At 62.1% G+C, this 18,002-nt stretch overlaps 1 protein-coding gene across 2 annotated transcripts; it reads right to left on the reverse strand.

Moving 5' to 3' along the window:
* Positions 1-11: 11 nt before the first annotated feature.
* SLC12A9 (solute carrier family 12 member 9) lies at positions 12-16,457 on the reverse strand. Of its 2 annotated transcripts, XM_065674368.1 has the most exons (14): positions 16,206-16,457; positions 13,909-14,043; positions 13,599-13,736; positions 13,063-13,362; positions 12,731-12,838; positions 12,511-12,622; positions 12,261-12,418; positions 11,915-11,997; positions 11,652-11,776; positions 10,113-10,305; positions 9,749-9,923; positions 8,767-8,913; positions 7,516-8,324; positions 12-113 (listed from the first exon to the last, which is right to left on the reverse strand). In XM_065674368.1, the coding sequence occupies exons 1-14, from the start codon at positions 16,387-16,389 to the stop codon at positions 12-14; spliced, it is 2,769 nt and encodes a 922-aa protein (XP_065530440.1). In that variant the 5' UTR covers positions 16,390-16,457. The 2 variants fall into 2 exon arrangements, with proteins under 2 accessions (XP_065530440.1, XP_065530439.1); XM_065674367.1 differs by lacking the exon at positions 12-113 and having other exon boundaries at positions 6,099-8,324.
* Positions 16,458-18,002: the final 1,545 nt, after the last annotated feature.

Genomic DNA, 18,002 nt, shown 5'->3' on the forward strand with positions numbered 1-18,002 from the left:
CTGCGGGGGTCTCAGGGCAGGAGGTGGACAGGATCAGGCACCCCACGGTTCATGCTGGAGCCGTGCCCGCTACTGGGAGGTGGTGGAGGGTGCCTGGGTGAGTCAGGAAGCTCCTGGAAAAGGCAGAGGAGGTGATTGAGGACGGGTTTGGGAGGAGCAAGGCAGGGGGGTTGCTTCTTGCCGTCATCACTGCCTGTGTTGCTGTCCCTGCCTGTGCGCCCTGTTGGTGGCACTGGGACTGGCTCTGGTACCAGGAACTTGGTGGCAGCTCTACCCCATAGCTGTCCTCTCTTCCAGACCCTCTGGTCACAGGGCAGGGTCCTGTCTGCACAATCCCAGGTAGATTTCATTGCTTGGCACAGCTCCATCCCATACACCCGACACCCACTCAGGACACCAGCGAGAGCACCACTCCAGTTGGAAACCCAGGGTGATCCAGCGAGTCCACCCTCACACTGCACCATGAGAGCCCTTCCTGGCCTTGGGGGGAGATGAAGTCTGCCAGTCCCTCTGGGAGGGGTAGGAGAGGGGTGAGCAGCTTAGGAAGAGGTGCTTTGGGAAAATCTGGGGGGAAGGCATTGGGTTGGGGTGTTGTGGGTTGGGTCGGGTTGTGTGGCCGTGCATTGGATTGCATCAAGTTGCGCCACAGAGCATAGCGTTGCATTGTGTTGGGTTGGGTCGTGGTGCGCCGTGTTGCATTGCGTTGTGTCAAATCGTAGTGTGGTGCATGATGTGTGAGCAAAGTTAATTCCAATCTGGGGGGAGCCTTGGACCCCGTGGACACCCCACAGCATTTTCATCCCCACCACCACCCCTCTCTGCTGGCTGGTGCCCGATGGGCAGGGTTGTCTGGCAGGGGTGCCATGTCGGGGACAAAGGGGTCTGTCTGCCCACCCATGGGAAAGGAGGGTGGAGGCATAGGTGGATTCTGGGGGTCTTCAAATATAGTCCCCAAGCCTTGCTCAGTGCAGGATGGCATCCGGATTTGCAGTTGGGAGAGGACAGGCTGGGAACAAAGAGCCACTCGGCAGGTGGCCGGTCTCCCCGCAGGGAGCCCCCGAAGCCCCTGCTGCCTCCGCAACTCGGGCAAAGTTGTGCCCCGGCACCACAGCCCGGCGGTGCCCGCGCCGGGGAGCTGCTGCCGCCGGAAAGTTTGCGGGGCCGGCAGCAAGCACAGCAGAGCACGGCACGGAGGGGAGGACCGGGGGCTGATCGGGATGTTCGGGGGTTGCTACTCGGAATGTCGCCAGGTATGCTCGTGGGATGCTCGGGGTGCCTGGGGAATGCTGCCCGGGATTCACGGGGGATGCTACCCGGGATGCTAGGGGGATGCCTGCCGGGATGCTCGGGGGATGCTCGGAAGGTGCTCGCCGGGATGATGCCTGTGGTGCTCGGGGGATGCTCGCGGTTTTGCTCGGGGGATGCTCGCGAGGTGCTCGCCGGCAGGCTCGGGGAGTGCACCCCGGGCTGCCTGAGAGGTGCTCACCGAGGTACTCGGGGGATGCTCGGGGGATGCTCCCCGGGATGCTGCCCGCGATGTCCGCTGGTGCTCGGGGGTCGCTCACCGCTTGCTCACAGAGACACTTGGGGGATGCTCCCGCGATGCTGGGGGACGCTGCCAGGGATGCTAGGGGGGATGCTCGCGGGGTGCTTACCGGCTTGCTCGGCGGATGTCAGCAGGCTGGCCGGGGCTGCTGGCGGGGCGGCTCGGCGTTGCCCGCCCGGCTGCACTCCCCGCGCTCCGCTCGGCGCCCCGCTCCGCGCCCCGCGCCGCGGCTGGCGGAGCGGCGGGGCCGGAGGGAGGCAGCGGGGCGGGGAGGGGGTGGTGTCTCCAGCCCGGCTCTCCCGCAGGCCAGGCTCCATTAACGAGATTATTATGCAAATAGAGCAGCCTTGTGCCACCCGCCAGCCTTACCTCATCCCCGCCGGCGGGGAGGCAGGGCAGGGGGGTCCCCGGCTCCTCCGCCCCGGGGGGCTGGCACAGGGCTGGCGGTGCCAATCCACCTGGCAACCCTGTCCGGGGACCACTCTGCTTGCCGGCAGCCCGGCACCCCTGGGGAGCTCGGGTGGGCACGGCCGGTGGCCTGTGCCAGGAGCATCCCGGTGGCTCAGCACCCCCCACCGTGCCCGGGCACCCTGGGGGGACCAGTCCCGTCCTGACAGGGTGGAGGCAAGGGAAAAGGGCTGTGGGTGGGCAGGAGATGGAACCTGGGAGTCCACAGGTAAGAAGGTGTGCATGGGGGTGGCACAAGGTAGCATGGGGAGGGGGCCATGCACACATACACACACACACGAGAAGGTCTGGGAATATTAAACTGCATTGCAGATAAATCCCCAACATAAATATCGTGAGCTGCTCTGCCACGGGGGGGCCCAGCAAGGAGATTTGTAGCCCAGCAATTCCCACTGCCCATAGCGGCCACATACCCCAGCGCCACAGAGCCATCCTGCCTGCCACACTCTGGGGTGCCCTGCCACCCTCACCCCTTGTGCCTGCACAGCTTTGGGAGCTCCGGGGGGAGGGGGGGGGGGGGGAGGAGGAGGAGAAGGTGGGGGCTGGGACGTCCTGGGTGCTGGGATGAGAGCCCCAGGCAGCACACACTGTGTGCTGTGCTACACATGGTGTAAGAACCCTCTTTGGCACAGGATGGGTGGCTTGACTGGTGTGGGACCCACTGTCTTGTCCCTTGGGCTGGTCCCAGGCACAACCCTCACTGCCTGGGCAGCTGAGGCTGCACTCTTCTTTGCTGGGATGCAGTGCACAGCCTGGACAAGTTGCCTACAGTAGCATTGAGACAGGCAACATCACATGCACAGGTAGTGGCACTCGTGTACATCACATGTACACCAACACGACCAGCACAGACACACATGCTGTGCCTCACACACAGAGACTCACACATGCACTGCCATCCAGCTCCCATTACAGGCACATGTACACTGGCACACTCACGCATGCTCACATACACATACTTGGGTGTTGCAGCAAAGTTTTCCTGTGGCACACACCAGGGCACAAGGGCTCTGTGAATCCCACCAGACATCCCCAGCTTGGGCACCCGAATCAGCCCAGCTTTAGTGGGGTGCAAGGGCACCTGGACTCAGGCTGCTTGGTGGGTGGGCACGGGGTGCCCAACACTGCTGCTCACTGGGGAGCTGGCTGGAGGGTGCCACACACTGGCCTCCCTGCGCCTGTGCTTACCCAACTCCAAGAACTGCTTGGCACCTCGGTGGGAGCATGATGGATGCACACAGGAGAGGAGGGGCTGGCATTATTAATAGCCCTGGGTATTGCTCCAACAGGGCTATAAAAATTAAAGGCGTGTGGATATAAAATAATGGATAAATCTGAGCCGGCCGCAGAGTGCTGCAGCGTCCCACAGGAGCTGGGATCTCAACAAGCCAGGGTACGGCAGGTGTGGGATGGGCATCTATGTGTAGACATCAGGTAATGCAAGCATCTGTTTCCAGATGGCAACTCCCCCCAAAAATCTCCACTGAGCACCCCAAGAGGGTGCATGAGCAGTGCCAACCCGTGGAGCTGGCACTGGGAAGCACACGGCTGCTCCTGAAGCTAGGATGGAAGGTGATGAGGTTGTGCCTTTGCAGACACGGCTGGGGGAGCAGGGCACTTGCTCCTCATGCCCACAAGCACTGCCCAGCAGCCCCAGCAGGTAAGATCTGTGCCACAGTGCCAATACACCCAGGGCTCACAGAGCTCGTGTGACCCCAGGATCCTGCCCACCCTGCTACTCGTGACTCGAACCCTGAGCAGGGCCCAGAGTAGAACCCACCTCACCAGCCCCACTCAGCCCTGCCAGCCCTGCAGGCCGCCCCGCCAGCATCCTCATTTTCCCCGAGATTAGCCGCGGCGCGGGAGCCTCCGTGCACCGCCAGCAGGTGACAAATAAGATTTTTCCACTCTCCCGAGCACCCGGCATGGGTCTGTCATTGAAAATGCAAAGCAGCGCCGTGCCAGCCTCTGCCGCCCACCTTCACCTCTGCCAGCCCCTCGATGCCGGGCACCCATAAAGCTGAATCCCCCAGCACCTCCGCCTGACCCCCCCACTACACCCACTGCTCCCCCTTGGCAGTGCTGGGGTGCTGGGTGTAGTGGTCTCACGCCCATGGATCAGGCTCCTGGGAGGTTTCATAGATGGGTGCTAGTCTGGGGGTGTCAACCCGGGCAGAGAGCATGGCCTTGCAGTGTCCTTTGGGTGCACCCACATGCTCTGCAGTGTGGGTAGGAGAGTGGGGTATAGGGGTGCATGGAGGTCCCTGCCATGCTAGGTGCATGAACACCTCCAGGGCCTGCCTGCCTCCAGGAAGGATGCCAGGCTGTGGGATGGGCACACAGTAGGCTCACCCCAGTGGCAGGGGATGAGTGATTGTCCCTTGTAGGAAACACACAGCCCAAGCATTGCCCTGCAAACCCCACCCCAAAGGACCCCCATCCTGAGCACCCAAGGTGGGGAGAGGGAGAGCACTCCACCCCACAGCTTGGCATATCCACCCAGAAACCACAACCTTCACCCCCCAACCCAACCCTCCCAAACCCCTCAGTCCCCCCCTCAGCTCCAACCCTGACATCCCATTACCCCCCCAGCGCAGAACCAGGACCCTCCCCAGCAGCCTCCGGCCCTGCTCCCCGCTGCCGCCGCGGCATCTCCCCTCCGCTATTGTCAGAGGGTTGCCGCTGCCTCTGTCTGCGAAATTAATTCGAAGGTGGAGAGGGAGAATTATGTAAAGTGTGGTTATTCTGGAGCGGCGGGGGAAGCGCGGCTGATGGCAAAGTGCCTTTTTGTGTGTTTAATATGCATTTTTTTCCAGCGGTGCATTTTCAGGCGGGTAATTTGCTGTCTTTTCAGACCTCGATCAGTATCATTTCTCCGGCAATGACAGCTTTTATTTGCACTGAAATGAATGCTGCGAAATTTCCAAGAAATAGTCGAGGCCCCGCTGGCTGCCCACCCCCACGGGGCCGGGGCACGGGCACCCACCAGCGCCTGTCCCCCGCAGCCCCCCGGCCAGCCCCTGCCCCCCACAGTCCCACTCGGTGGCAGTGCCTTGGGGTGTTGGGCACACACGTGTGCCAGTTTGCACAGCCTGCGTTCACTGTGCACACCCTGGGTGCTCTTCCCTGGCTCCCCTCACCCTCCAGCCTGTGTGCGGATCAGAGCATCATGCCTAGGGGTGGGTACATACACACCCCAATGCATGCGCACATACAGCCACCCCTTGTGCACATGCACACCCCCCCTTTTGTACGCATATAGCCCTCAGCATGGTACGTGCTCCCTTAAAAGGTACACACACGAGTGCCCCACAGACACATGCCCCTCCTTGTGTGCTGGCAGGGCCCACCCACCATTCTGTATCCCCCCCCCAGACCTCAGCATAGCATCACTGAGCCACGGCACCCAGGTACCAGGAGGTTTTGGAGGTCACACACAAACGCTCCTCCCTCTTATCCCCAGTACAGCCTAGTCCTTGGGGAAACTGAGGCCCAGAGGGGGCAGGCACAGATGGGTGTTCTCCCCACAGCCCATCACCTCCCCAGGCACCCACAGCAATGGGTGGGAGCCTGGAGCAGCCGCAGGGGGTGTGTGTGTCTGTTTGTCTGCATGTCTGTCGGGAGGAAGAAACGTTGTTTGTGTAGGTGTGCACTGCGTGGGTGTTCCGTGCTGGAGCTGCTGTGCCGGAGCTGTTGTGCTGGTGTGTGATGCTGCCTTTGTTGCAGCAGGCACATCTGGGTGCACACATCTGGGTGTGCATGCATGCACCTGTGTCAGACCCTGCCCAAGCCCCATTGTGTATGACAGCATGTCTACAGGGGTGGCATGTGCACGTATGGCCATGCCCTGCTGTGTGTGCTCCTCGTGTATGCCCAGGCACAGGAGGCTCAGGGGTGATGAATGGTGTTGGGGGATGCCCATGCATGTGCCATGCTGCACCCCACAATAATATCCCAGCCTCAGATCCCATACACCCCCAGCTGCAGGTTGCCAGCTGCAGTGGAGCTGGTGCCCGGCACGGCCAAGGTTAACTCTGCTAGAGCCCGCCGGCACAGTGTGGGGAAGCTTTAATTTAATGAAGTGTGAGGCTTTTTATGGGCTTTTAATTACGTGGTGATAATTAACATTATAGGCCGTCGGGTCCCGCTGGTGCCCAGCTGCCCTGTGCCAGCTCCCGCCTGTTTGTAAATAAGCCCTGCAGGCTGTATGGTGCCCAACCCGGGGCACTCACCTCCTGCTGGGGGGAGTAAAGCCAGCTCTAGCCCCTTGGCCACCCACTGGGGTGGGGATTTGGGCACAAATCTGAGCACAACCCACTACAAAACGTGCAGAGCAAACCTCCCACCACCCCCCAGCAGCACCCAGCCGCCTGCATTTTCCAGCCCTCCAGCTGAGCAGAGCTGCCAGGTGGCAGTGCCAGGCTTGGTGAGAGCTGGCATAGGCAGCCCCACCACTGGAGCCCAGCCTGGCCAAGAGCAGCCCCCCCTGTGCTGGGGGGTAATAGGAAGCCATCCATCAGGCAGTGCACAGGCACGCTGCCCGCCTGCCAAGCGCCCAATGGATTTATTGTCCCGCACCTAGGCAATTTCCTGCCCTCTTCTAATCAATAAGGGGGGTGGGGGGGCAGGCAGAAAGGGCAGCTTCCCTGTGCAGGTCATGAAGGGTGTGGGGAAACGGCAATGTCCCATGAAACAGGTCACAGAACAAGGCTAGGGGATGTGGGGGTTAGATGAGGCTCCCTCCTGGCCAGTCTTTTCCTCCCTCCTTGCCAGGACCAGGAGTTCAGATCCCTTGAGGGGGGCCCTACAGACTGAAACATCTGGGTCCCCCCCACCCAGCAGCACAGGGGATGCCAAGGAAGATCTGGGGTGCCATACTTCATAGCCATTAAGGCCAGCACCCAGCTGCTGCCCCTGCTTCCCAGCCTCACACAGGGAATCCAGGCATCCGGGCTCCCCTCCCCCACCCCTTTCCATTTAATTTTTCCTAATGAAAGGCAGGGAGGATGGCGAGGAGCTGGGGCACCAAGGTCGAGGCTGCCTTTAATCAATCCCCACTGCTGGCTGAGTGCCCGGAGGAGCTGGCGGAGGAGAGGCTGGGGGTTGCAGGAGTGGGGAAGCATGGGGAGGGAGGTACATGATATGAGCAAGGAGCTCCCAGCAAACTGGGGCACCCAGTGCTTGGCACCCCCTGGGACCCCACTACTGCCCACCACCACCCCAAAGAAAAGGCACCGTGAATGCACTGCGCTGCCTGGCCAGCGCCAGGGCTGTGCCTGGATCCTGCCAGGGCAGCTTTCATCCTCTGCAGGAGACACCCCCAGAAAATAACCCACCCCCGGCACGAGGCACTGAGGCCCCTGCCCGCCATGGTGGCGGTACTGGGGCTGGGGACAGCCCCGGGCTCAGGCTGCTAAAGGCACTGGGCAAAGGAGGGTGAAGGGAGCTGGGGGGTGGATCTAGGATGTGATCTAGAGCTGGGTGCTGGTGACGGCACTCACCCCATGCACCAGCACTGTGGGGCCCAGCCCGCGGGTGAGCAGCTCCAGCTGGTGCAGGTACAGTGGGTAGAGGTTGGTGTCGGCCGGTGGCCGTGGCAGGTAGAGGAAGCGCACAACCGGCGCAGGGCTTTGCTCCAGGATGAGTCTGTTGGCAGCACACACATACTCATCTGACACTTGGGTGGTGTTGGATGGGAAGTTCATGGTCTCTTCCTCCTCCTCCTCTGTTGCCCCGGCAGGCCCTCCTGGGGGTCCCCGGCAGGTTTGCCAGTGCAGGCGGGTGACAGCATCCCAGGGTACCAGCTGGATCTGGGCCTGGATGCGCAAGTCCTTGAGGAGCTGGCGCAGCTTCTCCTCCTGGGCATGGGGCATGGTACCCGCCTCCACGCAGAGGAAGAGGCGCAGGCGGGCGCGCCGCCAGGCCCGCGCCATGTTGAGGACGCAAGCCATCTGCAGCAGGAACAGGCTGCAGGTGTCGGCGTAGCGGGCACTGTCAGGCCGCAGCAGGTTGACGGGCCACACGTGGATGGCAGGAGAGGGACTGGCAGCCCGGCGCAGCTCCTGGGCCTTGTCCAGGCTCTCCAGCTGCCGGGCCAGCAGGACATTGCGAAGCATCTTCAGGGCATCAGCCACGATGCCCACATACTCCCGGGCTGAGAGCAGCTTGGGGGCAGCGGGTGCCCGCAGTGGGGGGAAGCCCAGGGGGATCTCCTCACGCGTGCTGGTGAAGGCAGGGTGCTGGGCTAGACCATCCTGCGGTGCTGCATCATCGTAGAAGCCCAGCACCAAGGTATTGGGGCGCATCCCACCTGCCAGAAAGACCACATTGTCCTGGCTGAGCAGAACCATCATGGGTACCCATGAGCTGCAGCTTGGCTTTGGCATCGCTCACCCTGGTGATTCCAGACCCCTCAGGATCACATGCACAGATACCTCCAAGCCCCAGCTTAGCTTTAGCATTACCCACATATCACCTCTCCAAGCTCCAACTTGGCTTTTGGCACTGCCCACACTGGGTGCTTCCAACCCCCTTGCCATTGCCCATCCACGTATCTTCAAGCCCCTCAACACTGCTAACACAGATGTGTCCAATACCCAACTTCACCTCAGCATTGCTCACCCCTGATGCCTTCAAAATCCAACTTGGATTTGGCATTGCATGTCCAAGTACCTCCAAAGCCCTTGGCACTCCTCACCCCGCAGGGGCAGCAAGGTGGACCCTCACCCATACCCAGCCCAGTTGCCACTCACCAAGGCCAGAGGTGAAGAGGAGCTGCCGAACGCCGTGCCGCACCGAGGGTGCAAGGGTGAGGCTGACAAAGGCCTTGACATTCAGCTTGTCCACCAAGCTCAGCCATGAGTCCTGCTGGGGCTGCAGTGGGTCTGAAGGCAGGAAGTCTGGGTGGGGAGCAAGAACAGCATCAGGGGTAGGGTACCCCTCTGGGGTCAGGTACCCCTCGGGCACCCCGCAGCACTCCCCCTGCAAAAACCAGTGGCAACCTCTGTGCCCCTCCCAGCACGCACGAGATAGGGAGGGTGGAAGCAGGTGCTTACAGAGAGAGATGAAATTATACGTAAATATATAGAAAATACCCAGGCAGCCCCATCCCTCCTCCCCAATTTCAGGCCATTAATCACCATGGCAACAGCGGCAGGGAGGGGAGCAGAGCCCATGCATCAGCTGGGGCAAGGATGGGAACAGCCATGGCATGTGCCAGGGAGCACATGTGTGCAAAACAACACACACCAGGATGCAAACATGCTTGAAGCATGTGGACACACAGTGGCGGGCGTGAGGTGAGGATGGACACAGGCACATGCATGCACTAAGCTGTGCCATGTGTACCCACAAGCATGCAGGCATTGACCTGTGCTTAGGGACTATGCTGCACAAGAGCCCAGAGGAGCCTGGGTGGGATGTGCCACGTGTGCATACCAGCACTGACACATGCAGGAGCCCCATGAAGGGATGGATACTTGAGCACAAATAAGCACAAGCTTGTGGCACACATTTGCAAGCACACGCTGTGCACAGGAGCCATGGGACAGACACAATATACCTACATCTTCCATGCCAAGCCAAGCCCAAGGTGCAACACCTTTGCCCAAAATGCAGACATTCCCCTTGCTATGCGCAGCCTGCCCAGCCAATCACCCCAAGGACTCCAAGAGCTCCCTGGCACCACAGCAAGGGACAGAGGCCACCAGTGCTAGGGTCAGTGAAAACCCTCACCCAAGTCCTGCAGCTCGACATGGCCCAGGACATAAAGGCCGCTCTTCTTGAGGTCATTGACAAAGTCAATGAGCCGGGGACTGCCACGTGGGTTCTGCACCATCAGCAGCATCTGTGGGCGCCAGAACTTGACGTGGTCCTTCCGCACATCCAGCATCAGCAGGTACTTCCGCACCTGGATGAAGGAAGGGAGGGCAGCAGGTAAGGAGACCTCCTTCTTTCAATGAACCACCCCATGGGGATGCCAGCCCCAAGAACACACTGCCCAGGACAGAGCTGCCATGGGGACACCAGCTTGTGGACACCAGCTCTCCACTCCAGATCCCAGTGTGGAGGAGCTGGAGTTGAGGAGGACAGAGCTCACCTGGTGGAATATGAGGGCCTGGCTGATGTAGCCCCATGTGCTGCTAGGCGAGAGGTAGTGGAGCGCAAGGAGAAGCAGGAGGAGAAAGCCCAGGCTTGCTGAGGCTGACACAGGGCTGATGAGGAACATCATGACACAGCAGCCCGCAATGCCCAGCAGGCATGTGTGCCAGGTGAAGTACCGGAAGGTGGGCCTGGAGCAGGGAGAGGGAGACGCCTGCTATCATATGGTTTCCATGCTGCGTGCAGGTTAGGCACAGCATGGGGCAATATGCCAAGGTGCCACATCAGCCACCCCAGTGAGCCCCTCTGTGCCAGCCCAGTGCATGTCAGGCATCTCAGATGACTGCAGAAGAGGGCACAGAGGAAAACAGTACCTCCCAGGGCACTGGGCAGCCCCTTGCTGCTAGCCCATGGCAAACAGGGGTAAGGATGGTTACAGGGCTGGTGCTGCCCTGGCACACCCAGGGGACCAGCTAGTGTTGGGCAGTGCGCAGCAGTGCCAGCGGCTGCAGTGTCTGCTCAGCCTGGCACAGTGAGGCGGAGGTGGGGAAGCAAGAAGCTGTTATTTTCTCTAATTGTTGTTTTGCCTGAAAGGTAATTAAAATCCTTTTCCGCTGCGCTTGATGGAGACCTCAGGGTGGGGGGGGATGGGGACCACACATGGGGTGGGTGATGGGACTGTTCCTACCCACCCCACGAGCCTTCCTTCAGGCACCAATCCTGCCCCGTTCATGCCCAGCAGTTGTGGCAAGCAAGTCCCAGCCCCCCAGCCTGGCACAGACACCAGCCCTCCATTGGGAATAGGGTGGTCTGGAGGAGCCCAGGCAGTGCCACCCAGCCATATCTGGGCACTGCCTCTGTCCCTGCAGGACTCCCCCTGCTTTGGAGTCACAACACCCTGCACTGAGGGCAGTGGGCATCACACAGGAGGGAGATGAGGCTGCCCCATCCACCCTGCTATGCCCCACCACTCCTCCCAGAGTTAGGCAGCCATGCCAGGCCAGCCCTGCACCAGAGTACCCAGCACTCTGCACCCCAGGCTGGGGCTGCGCACAGTCCTCCTTCACAGTCCTCCTTCCTGGAAGATATTTTCTCCTCTCCCCACCCAGGATCCTCCTCCTTCCTCCCTCCCTCTTCTCCCTTACTTTAATTAGCACTAATGGAAAGTGGGCTCCATCACCACTTGGCAAACTGCCCAGGGGATGCCGGGCAGGCACAGGCTATAAATTACCTCAGACCCCCTATGGGGAGGGGGTGGGTGATACCCAGTGGAGTTGGATTTATCTGTACCCACTCAGCAAAGCAGTGCCGGTGCATGAGGACTATGCCAAGCCAGTGCCATGCGGGGACCTGTCTCCTTCTTCCTCCCCAGGGATGGGGGTATTTCTGCCCCCTCGAATGCCCAAGAGAGGGGTACTCGGCGTCTTTCCTGACAGAGGGGCAGCAGGCACAGGGATAGCAGAAGCACAGATGGATGGATGAATGGGTGACTATATAGCATATCCGCACAGCCTCCCTCCCCTGTGCCAGTGGGTACCTGAAGTTGGGGGCCGATGCCCACTCAAGTGCCAGGCAGGCCAGGTTGACAGTGGCGTAAACCAGGAGGAAGAAGGTGGTCACGACCCCCGCGATGGTGTTGAGTTTCCCAGAGAAGAGCACCAGCTGCAGAGAGCGCAGGAGGAGGCACAGGGTGAATGCATCCCCCAGGATGGCATGTGCCAGGCTCCACAATGCTCAGCCCAGGTGCCAAACCACCTTCACCCCGCAAGGCTGGGAAAGGAGCATCGCTGGCAAACTCACCTGCACCACCAGCCAGGAGAGGATCACGGCCATCACTGGGTTCCCATTGGCAGAGGTCTTCTTGGCCAGCACTAGCGCCCGGCCTGCAGGCAGAGGAAGGAGGTTTGGCTGGGGCACACCAGTGGGCATTAACAGGCTCAGCCACCAGCCAGGAGTCCTGTCCCCACCCTGGGTGCTGAGGAGGGGGCAAACACCAGGGCACACAGGTGACCGAACTGGTCACACGCCAATTCCCAAAGTATCACCCCCACGTTAGGAAGGGGACACCTGGTGCCAGGGCTGGCCCCAAGCAGGGAAAATCTGCCAGGCGTGCTCTGGCAGGTGCGAGCGCACTCCAGGCACTCACCAAAGAGATCATCTCGGGCCAGGGCATAGAGGATGCGGGATGCTCCGATGAGGTTGCTCATGGCTGCAGAGAGGGTGGCAGCGTAGATACCCACGGTGACCAGGGGCGGGAAGATACTGATGTCACGCAAGAAGCCATAGTCTTTCTGCAGGAGGATCCTGGAGAGGGACATGGGCACACTGGCACCTGCTTCTGCTCAGGCCAGCGTGCCTGGCACTAATGGCCCTGGCAAGGGGACAGGTGGCCATACCTGTTGCAGGTGGCACACATGAGGAAAGCCAGCAGATTGTAGACGAGGTAGGTGAAGAGCACAGCAGAAATAGTGCCCCGTGGGATGGAGTAGCTTGGGCGCTTCAGGTCCCCTGTGGGGAGGAGCAAGCAGTATTAGTACCCACTAGCACAGCACCCGCCTTGCTCTCCTCCAGCCTCAGCTCCCGCTCCCACTGCCACCCAGCCCCCCCTGCCCATACCTGACATGTTGGAGCCTGCCATGATGCCAGTGCAGCCGTTGAACATCACTGCAAAGACAGAGCTGAAGCTCATCCTCTGCCCGGTGGTGTAGTCTACCCCATACCCACCTGCAGAACACAGGGATACAAGCTGTGATGGGCTGTCCAGGACAGTGCAGCCCTACCATATACCCTCTCCTCAATGTCTCCATACACAAACCATAGGAAAACCTACCCTATGGCACCCACTTTGTGCCCGCAAGCTCCCCCCACCCTCCAGCAAGCCCCTGCAGATGTGGAGATGCCAGTGTCATAGTGGGTCCAGCAGGCAGAGGGGGAGAGCCTCTCCTCACCCCCCAGGTTGTCTTGCAGGGTGGCGAGGGAGAACCCAGTGAAGTTGCCATTCTCAGTCTTAGAGCCATTGAGGTAGGGCAGGTGGATTGGTACTCCGAGGGGCCGCGTTGCAAAGAAGCTGACAAGGATGGTGCCCAGGACACCCGCAACAATGAGGAAGATGAGGAAGGTGGCCTTGGCGTAGATGGAGGCACCCACAAGGCACACAAGGAGGCAAAGGCCCAGCAGTACGGTACCATAGAGCAGCTCATACCAGTAGCTCTGGGGCAGGACATGGATGCCAGTGCCCACTTTTTGCCCTGGGGAGAGACAAGCCAGGATCAGTGGGACTTGGAGGGGAAATCACCAGAGCAGATAGCCATCATTGCTGTGCCAGGCTTGACAGGCACTAACTCAGTTAGCTACCCAGACCAGAGGGCTGGGTAAGCTGTGCTGGCTACACCAGTCATGGTGCTTGGCATGCCTGGCAGGGCACTCAGGCTGCTTGGGTAAGGGACACCCACTGTCCCCTGCCACCACACATGGGGGTACTTACCAAGTGGGATTCCAAAGCTGTCCACTAGTGCCTCCACCAGCCCCAGCACATAGAGGGCACTGCCACACACATTGGCCAGGAAAAACATGATCCCGATGCTGCCCCCAAACTCTGGGCCCAGGGCACGGCTGATCATATCTTGCTTGAGTCAAGGGAAAATGTCAGCAGCCCAAACCACCAGTGGGTGCTCCCACTCCTCCCTCTCAGGACAAGGAGGTCCCAGCCCCAGTGTGGCACCCAAAGGCCGCTGAGTGGTCATACAATTTTGGTGCACATGCTCTGCCCCAGCAGCACCCACAGCAAAGGATACAGTAGGCTCCTCCGGCATCCAGAGCCCCATTGGTGGCAATGGCACACACAGACAGCACTGTCATGCCAATGATGAAGTATGCCACTGCGAACATGGCCAGGGCTTGGTATAAACCAGCATGGCCCACCACGAACCCTGTCGAGGATAGGGAGAGGCAAATGAGCCCTTTAGCTGGGTATGGACCAATTCCAGGACAGGGTCCTGGGCACAGCCAGAGCTCACCCCACTGAGGCACACAAGCTGCTCCTATCCTTGTGCCCACAGCTCCCCCCAGACATGCCACTTCCTTCCCTACCAGGATGGGTATAACTCCACCCAGCTGGTGCTCCCACTTCAGGACATCTCCACACTCCTCCCATGCCAGGATCAGGCCCAGGAGTGCCCTGGGCATGGGCAGCTCAGAGGGGCACAACCAAAAAGCAAACAGGGCAGAGGGGGTCTACTGTCCACCTGGCCCCAGGGCACTGCAGGGGGGTGCCGGGACCCCCATGCCCTGCTGCCACCCTCAGCGGGTAGGAGGTGCCTTGCACCCCAGCTCAGGCACCAGGAGCTGATGGGCACTCCATGGGGTTCGTGTTGTCGCCCTGCCTGCCTGCTGCAAAGCAGGAAGTAGAACAGCCCCGAGGCATCCCGGTCATACAGTGCAACCCCCGCCACCCCCCCGGTGTGTGTGTCCCCGGGATGGGGCACCCAGAGCCTCCGGCGGCCCTGCCCGGGGCGACGGGAGACGAGCACAGCCGGCGGCGCTGCGGGCAGGAAGGGGCTGCCCGCGGCTGCAGGGAGATGCCCTATCTCAGCCGCAAGCCAGGCCGCAGCCATGCCCGCAGGGAGGCGAGGGGGGGGCCACGGCACGGGCACTGCAAGGAGCCCTCAGGGAGACAGGGTGGGTTTGGAGGCACACTCTGTGATCCCCCAGAGGGCTGGAGGGTGCCCGAGTGCCAAAAGCGGGACAGCCGACGGGGGGGGGGGAGGAAATAAAAGGGTGTCCCGAAAGCAGTGCGGAGGTAAGTAGGAGGAGCTGCTCGCCATGGAGATCTGGGGGATGTCTGAGGCATGGGGAAGCAAGACGCTGTCGGGGGAACCACGGGGCCCCCACGGTGGGAGAGTTCCTCTTCCCGGCAACTCCCCTCCCTCTCCTCCCTCCACTTCCCTTCTGGCTCCGCGGCCCGCCGGAATAATGCACCCCAGGGAGGGGGGTCCCGGCACCACCTGCAGGGTAGGGGGTGTCAGGGCCTGTGCGAGGACCCCAAGCAGGGGAACAGAAAGGGGGTGAGTGATGGCAGGGGAGAGCTGTGCCCACAGCCCGCAGCAAAGTGGGTCCCCCAGGCAGGGGAAGGGGCTCAAGGGCCCCCCAGGCATGCAGCCAACTTCCGCCCTTGGGCTTTCTGTAGGCAGAAAGTGAAAGAGGAAAAGCCTTCCCTGTTCCCGGATACTGCCTGCCCTAGGCCTCTGCCTGCCCCAGAACAGGCTGGGGCATCTCCCCCCTCACAGGACCCCCCAGAAGTCTGCCACCTCCTCTAGCTCATGCTCAGCCTGCCCCCTACTTCCTCCAGATTGCCCAGTAACAGACTCATAACCTAAACTGGGCGCAGACTGGGATCAAATCTGTGTTCTTTGAACAGCGCAGGGGAGGGGGCAGCTGGGTGCCCAATGGGAGACACCAGGGTCGGGTCCTGCCCTTGGGACACCATGTAGGATGTGGGAGAGAACTAGGGTGCTGTACTGGAATGCTGTAGCCCAGCATTGGCTGATGCTTAGAGAGCAGTGGGGTCTCAGCACTGGGGAAGGGGGGAAACAAGGGCACTGGAATCCTGTTTAGGGAAGGCACTGGGAAGGCTCATAAGTCCTGCCTCAGACTAGGATCCCTTACTGGGGGCACTGAGCTCCCTAACTAGGTTCCCATCCTGCAGGTGCAGCATGAGCCCTGGGGCCCCAGACTGAAAGGGTCAGGAGGAGACACAACAGCATCAGGACCCCAACCTGGGGAAGAACTGAGAGAGCACTTAGACTCCAGACTGGGGGGCAGGAGAGGGCACTGGGGCTCCAGACTGCAGGAGTAGGAGAAGGCACTGGAGTGAACACTGGGAGGTCAGATTGAGAGGCTGGGGACAAATGGAAGGGGTAAAAAAAGGACACTGGGACTCCAGACTGTGGGGCTCGGGATGAGCACGGAGGCTCCGGGAAGCGGGGGAGGGCCCGGGAGGACACGGGGCCACTGGCGGTACCAGGCAGGGCTGGCGAGTCTCGGGGGACCTCGGGACGCGGTCGGGAGGGGTCCGGTGGGCGGTGGCACTCACCGAGGCGCAGGAAGAGAACGACGCTGAACATGGAGAGGAGCGTGGGTATCACAACGCCTAGGAAGGTGGGCAGCTTGCGGGGAGCGGCGGCGGCGGCCCGGCCGCGCTCCCGGCCCCGCTCCTCCTCGCCCGAGGCGCCGCACAGGCGGTACGTGAGCAGCGCGCTCCGCTCCGAGCTCGCCATGGCCTGACACAGCCCCGGGCCCCTCCGGCCCCCAAACGCGCCGGATCCCAGCCCCGGCCGCTGCCCCGCCAACCCCGCCCGCCGTGCCCCGCCCCTCTCCGCTGACCACGCCCATGACCTCCGGAATAGACCACGCCTCCGGACCCGCCCCTTTGGATAGGCCCCGCCCCCAAACCAGCGCCAATCACCTAGGCCACGCCCCCCCTTTGCCCCCCCCACAGCCTGCCATCACTATCGCGGCCCCTGGCCCTAGATGTACCCCCATAGTGATGGCCCACCCCAACACCCCCCATGACCACCACCGCTACCACCCATCCCGAATCCCCTTAACCCCCCCCCTCCTTTGGTCTTCCCACTCCCGGCATTGACACACCCTTACCCCTCCCAGCACCCCAAAACCGGACCCCGCGCCCCTGAATCGTCACACGCCCCCTGCCCCGACCCTCCAGCAACCAGCACCCCGGCACCGACCTCGGCACCCCCAAGCTGCCCTGGTCACCCCCAGGGACGCCGGTACTGCACCCCGCTCACGGTGCCCCTTTCCTGCGACTCCTGCCGGTGCTGGTCGGGCTCGGCTGCCCGCGCCAATTACCGGGCAAGCGGGGCCCCCGGGGGCACAGTCCCTCCCTCCCCGCCGCCAGGGCTGGGGTCTGCCCTGGCCCCGAGGTCCCACTACCTCCGTCGCCTGGGGCGGCCGAGCGCCACACCAATTAGGTTAATGGTGTTGGCGCCAGCACCGGGAGGAAGGGGGGGCACGGTGGGGCCGGGGGCGAACCCCACGCCTGCCTTGAGTACCCGCGTGCGTGCCGGCTCCGGTCAGCCGAGCGGCTGACCCTCCACGGCGCTAGTCCGTGTCACGAGTGGGGGGATCAGTGGGGACACACCGAGAGCGAGCGCGGGAACCGCTCCCGAGGAGCGATCGCGCTGTCCCCCGTCCCTGCCGTGCCCTGTGGAGCGCAGCGTGCTCCCGCGGCCGAGGTGGGAGCCCAGCGGGGCCGGGGCTTTCATCTGCGGAGAGCCTGTCGCCGTGCCAGCCGCGGGCAGCGCAGCGCCTTTGATGTGCCACTGAAGCGGCATTGTGCCCGTCACCGGGGCCGGGGGCCCAGCGGGAGCGCGGCACGGCCGAGCTGCGGGCACGAAGCAGCCCCGGCCCCTAATAGGGACGGGGGTGGTGACACGAGCAACCCCAGTCCCGAAATGGGAATGGGGACACGGCAGCTCCTTATGCACAGAGAGACAGAGAGGGCTGCGTGGACACTCCTAAGGAGGAGAGAGACGGGGCTGCAGGGACCCTATCCCTCAGTGGCTGTGGGGACACGGGGACCCCGTGCCACTAACAGGGACAGAGGTGGGGGCACGGGCACACCCAGCACCCGAAAGAGGAGGTGGGGATGCGGTTGCACCCTGCCCCACCAAAAGAGCTGATGCCATGCCCATGGGCACAGGAGAGTGGCAAGGGGAGGCATGGGCGCCCCCAAAATCTGGGGACAACCACAAGCCGAGCTGTAGGCACGGGTGGGCCTCTCCAGCTGGGCAGGCAAGTGTACCCCCCCCCCATCCCAGGGGCCAGAGCTGCCCCCCAGGCCCTGGCACGCTGGCTGCTCTGGGCCTGC

Source organism: Lathamus discolor, chromosome 3 (assembly GCF_037157495.1).
Source record: "Lathamus discolor isolate bLatDis1 chromosome 3, bLatDis1.hap1, whole genome shotgun sequence".
NCBI classification, from domain to species: Eukaryota; Metazoa; Chordata; class Aves; order Psittaciformes; family Psittacidae; genus Lathamus; species Lathamus discolor.

What these genes read in the sequence shown, in the direction of transcription:
- SLC12A9 (XM_065674368.1), bottom strand. Translation starts at nt 16,389, where the DNA reads ATGGCGAGCTCGGAGCGGAGCGCGCTGCTCACGTACCGCCTGTGCGGC. An exon ending in ATGTGTGCCACCTGCAACAG is followed by an intron (nt 12,419 to 12,510) that starts GTATGGCCACCT and finishes GTCCCTCTCCAG; the next exon opens with GATCCTCCTGCAGAAAGACT. An exon ending in CCACAGTGCTGGTGCATGGG is followed by an intron (nt 114 to 7,515) that starts GTGAGTGCCGTC and finishes TGCCTTTTCCAG; the next exon opens with GAGCTTCCTGACTCACCCAG.